Consider the following 7,500-nt stretch of genomic DNA (forward strand, 5'->3'; position numbering starts at 1 on the left):
TGCAGTTGAAAACTGGTCAGTACCAGATCACACAGCCTGACACTGTGGTTTGAGGTTTAGGAGGTCGTTTACTGCAGGGAGGACCATAATGCTGTCCAGTTTGGTCTATGCACACATTTCCAAATTTTTTTTTTTGCAACAAATGTGGCCCTTTGGACATTCCCCTTCCAAACACATGCACACACATACTCTCTCTCTCTCACACACACACACACACACACACACACACACACACACACAGGTCTTACACACCCTGATCAATAGAGCCCTTCGTTTCAGTCAGATGATAAGCAGCCTGTCCGCTGACTTACTGGCGCGCACACACACACACACACACACACACACACACACCAAAGCCACACCTAAATGCTCCACAGATCTATCTAGGCTGCACCACACTGCCTTGTTTTTATTAGTGCAGTGGCCTGGGAAAGAGCGCCAGACCTCATAACGAGGTGTGACTTCCACAACAAGCATATCTTCACAGGAAGCTGGAATGTGAATGTGAATGTGTGTGTGTGTGTACATTTGTGTGTATGAGTAGTGACCCTGGCTGTGTGTTTATGTATGAGTGGGTTATTAATACTAAGTCTGCTGTAGAATATGACAAGTAAAACAGATTTTGTGTGTGTGTGTGTGTGTGTGTGTGTGTGTGTGTGTGTGTGTGTGTGTGTGTGTGTGTGTGTGTGTGTGTGTGTGTGTATCTGGTGTGTAACCATTCATGTGTGCAGCTCTGCAGCTCCAAGGATTTCAGAGTGCGGAGCCCGTTGGTTTGGTTTTTCCATTCAGCCGAGCCACCTGCCTCTCCCTGGGAACAGCGTAAATGAGAGGCCTTGGCCATGTGTCAACACTTCCTCAGGCTCCCGGCGAGACCACACTTTAAACGACCCTCCACACACATACACAAACAAACACACACACATTCTCTCTCTCTCTCTCTCTCACACACACACACACACACACACACACACACACTCGCAGCTCTCAGTAGCAGTGAAAACTCCTCGAGCTTTGAGCTTTGAGCTCTGAGGAGCTTGGCTGCACTCTCCTCCATTTCCCAAACCACCACATGCTGTGGGATGACAGCAGGCCAGTCTGTGAGGACCTCTTTGATGGGAGCACTCTAAGCTGCATCTTACAGTAAATAAGCATCCAAATCATTTACCTCCGTCTTAAACTCTGTGGTTGGATATCATCGGTACATGACCTCCCTCAGTATCACACTCAGCAGCTTGCTGTGAGCAGACAGTTAGAACAGTGGAGCTACAGCAATCACAGCTCAGGAACCTACATTGGACCATGGAACATGCCATCCATCACACTCACAATTCAAACAATCTGACCTGATTTACTTGCTACCTATACTACAGTGTCCAGCACTGGCCTAAATGTGTGACGTGTCCGATGTTAGAAAGCCATAGACTACCAGAGAGACCAGATACTCAATTATTTATTTATTTTCTCAGTCTGTTTTGTTATCGTGGCGCTAATGTCATTATAGTTATCGCTATCTTTATAGTTATTGGTCTGGGTGTGAACGCCCCTTTACACATTACTGTATGTGGGAGATTGTATGAGATCACAGATTACTTTTACAGTACTGGTTGTAGTGCAGTTTGTTGCCAGACTATGTAAGTCATGTTATAAAGGAAAAAAGACCTGACTTCTTTACAGTAGAGCTAGCCTGGGTGAACCCAGAAAACCTGTCAGCAAATTTGAATTTGCTCTGCAGGTTCATCTGGAAAGGAGCCCATTGACACCCGTTTCCAAATCACCAAAAACCCAGGATCCAATCATAATCGCATCCGGCACAGGGCGAGCTTTATGTGACAGAGCAGTAAATTCAACCCAGCCAATAGCTGCGCTGACGGCAACAGTGTTAAACAGATAGAAGTGTATATTGGCTTTGGAATTAAGTAAACAACTGCATTTACAAAAAAGATGTGTTTGCTGCACTTTCAAGTATTGCATCAATTTAAGTTTTATTTCACTGCTGGTTATGCCCCGGGAAGTCATAAGTCAATAAAGCTTTTCCAGACCCACTCTCAATCTCAATTGAGATTTGAGAAGTGGTTTGGGGTTACACAGGCTACATTACAGTGGTTCTTTTCAAACAAAATCATAGACATGGCAAAATTATACTTATACAGATTACATATAACAACGTGTTCAACATTAGATGAAGTAACATTAGCAACAGCAGCAACAGTAGTTTTTCTCGATTGCTAAGGTGCACTTAATAAAACCGGAATCCACTTGATATTTATCTTCACCTTCTTAACACTGCATCTCTTGCAAATGTTTTACGAATTTCAACTCTGATCTAAAAAATGCACTAAAGCAACTGAGTTATATTGCTTTTATTCATTTGAAGAGTAAGATGTACTTCAAATCAAAATATGTTTATTTCCTAACCGCCAGAGAAACTGGTGCCACGAACCTTGTGCTCCAGACAGTATCTATAACCAGGCTCAGAGCTCCAGTGTGTTTGAAGCTGCATTCACCAAGCAGACAGTCTCATCACAAAGATCTCTACAGGGGGAATCATAAGGTGAACCTAATTTTCCTGTGCCTCAGTTGACCGTACTTAGCCTGCAGCTAGCAATATGCACCAGTTGTTATGGCCTATATACTGTATTCTGTGTTAATTCATCTTTATAATTCCTCCTATTCTAAATACAAATGTGAAATTGTTTATAAATTCAGTGTATAGCTAATTCAGTGATATGTTTGCCATGATATATTTTTTGTGTAATCATGGTATATTTTACTGTGTTTCTGATCATTTCTATGGCTCCTGTCTCTATGTCTTAGGCACCATAGTCTTCTTCTAGATCTTTCTGTGGAATTACCCAAGAAGAGAGAGAGAGAGAGAGCATGCTCCCCCCCCCACTCACACACACACACACACACACACACACACACACACAAACACACACTTCACTCTCTCACAGGAACAGTTTCCTCTCCCATTCTGTTGACAGACAAAGAGCATTAGGGATGCCTGTGTGGACTGGCAGAGAAGCAGGGCCAGGCCAGTGCTGCATCCTGATAGCATCTCTTTCTAAATTAATTGTTTGTTGTCAAGAGTTACGGTTGAAGAGGCAGAGTGTGTGTGTGTGTGTGTGTGTGTGTGTGTGTGTGTGTGTGTGTGTGTGTGAATGTATGTGTGTGTGGCCACGTGTACCAGGCACCTCCTGTTGTCAAGGCCAGTCAGCCTTCTCTCTCACACACATGCACTTTCTGAAACACAAACACACACACACACACACACTCCCTCTCTCTTTCTCCCAATCTCTCTTATGCAAATCGTACTAATGATAAACATCACACAAACACACACACACAGCCACGCACACACACAAACACAAACACACATACACACGCACCCAAGTCATAACAATAACAACAACTTCACAACTAGCTTCCTGTGCGCTGCGTCCTGACACCCTCTAATCCTCGCCTCCACCCCAGACGGAGGGTGACGCAGCTCAGCACAGCGCAGCTCGGCTATCAGCAGCTCAAGCTCCGGCAGCCATTATCTCCCGCTCCGCCTCCTGATTACCGCAAGCTGCTGCCGCACAGGGCCATCGCTAAACCCTCCCAAACGCACCAGCCTGCCAGGATGCCACTGTTCATCTACCACACAGAGATGTCTGTACCTCTTGTTTGTTTGTTTGCTTGGTTGTTTGTTTGTGTATTCAGTCGTATGTCACATACACTTTCATTCATATTTTAAAAAAATGTCAAATGTAAAATGCAGCATGTAGTCTATGGAAGATTCTTGCATAGACTACAGATTTCTTCAGATTACACATTCACTGATTCTAATTGACATAACAGATATAGGATAATTAGTAAAATTACCTTTGTGTAAAGTAGAACCAATACACGGTAAAACTTTTATTTTCTGAATCTATGACATCTCTTTCAGTCCAGCACAGATCCTCATCTGGGCATCTTGACCCCCTGTTTTTATCAAATGAATTCTACACTACGCATGTGAAGTGGGGTCCTTCCAGGATACCAGGCATTTGAAATCAAGAAGGAAGGCTACTTGAAGATGCGTAAGCAAACTCTGCCTTGGCACAGCTTCAAGGTTTGGTGGATGGACTGTGCGGCAGAGTTTCATCCAGTGTTTGATTGAATAAAGCCTGTCATTAGATTAGGGAGAAAGTTGGCAAAGCAACGAGGCAAAGCAGTTCTTTTCTGCGACATTCACTCAAATGCTAGACTATTGAACATTTATGGGAACTGGAACGTTCTGCATACAGATCAGACTCATTATAAACTGTGCCTGGCTAAATCTACATTTGTGTCAGTAGAAAATCTCTCTCAATTCATACTCTATTCAAATAATCACTAAACTGTCAGGGCCTGATGTACTAAGAATTACTGTCAAATTACAGCCTGTTTTTGTCTCTATTTACCTGTTGAACAATGGCATCTTATGTACAAAACACACCTCACGGGGATGAAAGTGTGTTTTGCCTGCCAATGAAGCGTATAATGGCGAACTGTGCTTTTCTTACTTTTCTTTTATACATTTATGGGAAGGTTGAGGGGAAAGTGGGAGTATTGCGCCAAATCATGGGAGAAGTGTAAATGTAGCGATTGATTAAGTATTCCGTCATATGTATGAAAACAGCGCATGTCTGTTTTGCGGTGAAACATTTCCGTCTTTTAAAAGCAGGTGTAATCCAAATTGTGGTTAAATGCGTCAATTAGAGAAACTTTAAGAGACAACAGAATCAGTATTCAGAGCACCAGTTTTTCTTCATTGTACTATGTCAAAAGCAACCTTAACTTTTGTTTGCCTTTCTAATATCCAGTGGTGGAGGAAGTACTGAACCTCAGTACTTAAGTAAAAGTACAAATGCACAGAGAAATATTTACTTTAGTAAAAGTAAAAGTACCACAATGACAACCCTACTTAAGTAAAAGTAAAAAGTACCTGCTTTTAAATGTACTTTAAGTATTAAAAGTAAAAGTATTTGCATAATGATTTATTCTCTTAATATCTATATTCTAAAAGGAAAAATGCCAAGGCTGTGGCATTTTAATTAAGCTAGTTTTAGGTTATACTCGACTAGATAGTTTTAAGTTAATGCAATTGTGCTTACCATCTGTGGCCCAGTTTACATTCTGACCTACAATTCTAGAGACTGTAATTCTGGTTATCTACTAGGGTGATCTGCTGAGTAATATCATTCAGCAAAACACGAGAGCCTGAACTTTAACGGGGTAGACAAGGGAAACGTCGGGTGGATCGTAACGCCAATTATGCTGATTGAACAGAAAAGTTGCTGAGAAAGGTGTCTTTATGATTAAGTTCAGTTTCACTTGCGCAGACGCATAGACATTGAATGAGCGCTCACGTTACTACCCCCCAATTGTAGGCTATGCATCTTTATTTAATCACACACAATTAAGGAATATTTCCTAATCTGGAAAATGTTATGTTTTTTCCGGCCACCGGTTCATTAATAGTCTACCATTCATTTGTGCCGCAAATGATCAGACGTGTGACAGAAGCATGGGCATAGCCTGTAACTTCGCTGATCCGCGGATAGCAATCTCATCGGAGAGGAGGCCCTAACGCTGCAGATAACAGACAGAGAAAGGCACAGAACACAGTTGCATGTACAGTGTAGCCATGGGTCTGGTGAATATAGCCTACCGAATGCAGATGGCTACAAGCTCATGCTTTGCCTGGTCTAGACTAGAAGCTTATGTTTCTAAGAATGCACGTAGCGCTCCAGAATCTTTGGTAGCAACCCCCCGGTAAAACAAACGTGTTTGTCAGAGAGAAAAAAAAAAACTGATCATAAAATGTATCGTAAAAAGGAACGATGGTGTTGTAGAAATGTAGCTGAGTAAAAGTACAGATAATTGCTGTAAAATGTAACGAAGTAAAAGTCAAAAGTATGCACTATAAATTTTACTTAAGTAAAGTACAAATACATGGAAAATTTAGGCTACTTTATTTGTACTTCGTTACATTCCACCACTGTTAATATCATACTTTCACTTTCACAACATCCACTTCCCAATCTGCTGGACTAGGGTATTAAGTCTGTTATAGCTTATGTGCAGTAAATAGTTTGTTATTGTGCGCTAAACGTTTTATTCTTTTTAATATTGCCATAGGTGAACTCCATGCAACTGTGCTTGTGGTTGAATTACACCGTTCAGCTATAGAAACCGCAAATTGCGTTAGAGGGCAGTGACGTGCGGTGATGAGCAGTGATGAGTGCTGTTTACATAATGAAGTGAAAGCTTAGTCAATTCCACACATTCTCAACATTCTTACAAATATTCTTAAGCATGAGAAATGCTATAGGATCTCTGGGAGGATGAGAATGTGCTTCCCTCACAGTAGCATGTCTGAGCCCTAGTCTGTAAAATGACAACTCAAAATTGTAGGTATCCCTTCGTTCCAAAAGTTACTGGTGAAAGATTTGACAGCCTCAAATAAAAAGCTTTCCATCATACCAGCTCTTCAGATGTTAGAGAGTTGCACTGCTGTCATTGAGGAGTGCTCACAATGGGTATTTTTTTTTCAATTGTACAGTACAATAATAACCACTGCTTCCCAATCCTCTCTTTCTCTCTTACACTAACAAATATATCTGTAATCCACACTTAATCAGGAAAAAACGTTTCCAGTTCCAGAACCAGTTCAGCTCATCATTACCAGCCCAACTTCAAAATGTTGTGCAGAACACAGATAAGGAATGCGTTGTTGCTCTTTGATGCAGTGTTTATATCCATATGAACTGATATCCCTATGAACTGACCGATATGAGGCAATTATCTTGATGTGCCTCTAGTCCAGTGTGGGTTCTGTTGTTGCGCTAATCTTTGGTTTTATCAAAGCTTTCATGTGTATGCCAGTACAGCACAACAAACGAACAGAAGCAAGCTCACAAAACAGACAATCCAGCACATATAAACTAGGGGTGTAAAGTTAGGCCTACAAACAGATGTGTACCGAATGCAGTAATCAAACATCATCAAACAGTAATCAAGGCTTTTTTTGCATGCGGACCATGTTTCAAAGTTCCCACACAAACATATTAAGTGGCAGACCATTTGTCAGTTTTGTTCATTCATACCAAACATTTGACACCTTTTCAAAATAGCATCAGCAATATTGTCAGTGAATGTTAAGCTTACTGTACTGAAAATTAACCAAATCGTGACTTCAATGCCGAAGTACATACCCAATCATGATTTTTGTGTACCGTTACACCCTTTAATATAAACTAGGCTGCTCTACATAGCATGAATGTGAATGGGTTGGATGGGACTGCAACTGTGCCGATGCAGGCAGCATGAGGATGGGTTGGGTTTGTCCTGGTGAGGTCTGGGGTGGGTGGGCAGAGCGCCTCACCTTGAAGTTGATGTCCCCCTTCTTACAGCACAGGCAGGCCAGCATGAGGAAGACGAAGGTGAAGAGGCCGGAGAAGGAGACGGCCACCACGGCCAGAGAGGACG

At 41.9% G+C, this 7,500-nt stretch overlaps 1 protein-coding gene across 3 annotated transcripts in view; it reads right to left on the reverse strand.

Annotated features, from left to right (window-relative positions):
- The window catches only part of aatka (apoptosis-associated tyrosine kinase a), a 43,087-nt gene that overhangs the window by 19,306 nt on the left and 16,281 nt on the right, over window positions 1-7,500 (reverse strand). For all 3 annotated transcript variants that reach the window (XM_042086064.1, XM_042086063.1, XM_042086062.1), the window contains exon 2: window positions 7,397-7,500. This exon is cut by the window's right edge and continues 30 nt beyond it. In XM_042086064.1, coding sequence (XP_041941998.1) covers window positions 7,397-7,500 — 104 coding nt within the window. The remainder of the gene's footprint in view (window positions 1-7,396) is intronic.

The sequence above is a fragment of the Alosa sapidissima genome, chromosome 3 (genome assembly GCF_018492685.1).
Source record: "Alosa sapidissima isolate fAloSap1 chromosome 3, fAloSap1.pri, whole genome shotgun sequence".
NCBI classification, from domain to species: Eukaryota; Metazoa; Chordata; class Actinopteri; order Clupeiformes; family Clupeidae; genus Alosa; species Alosa sapidissima.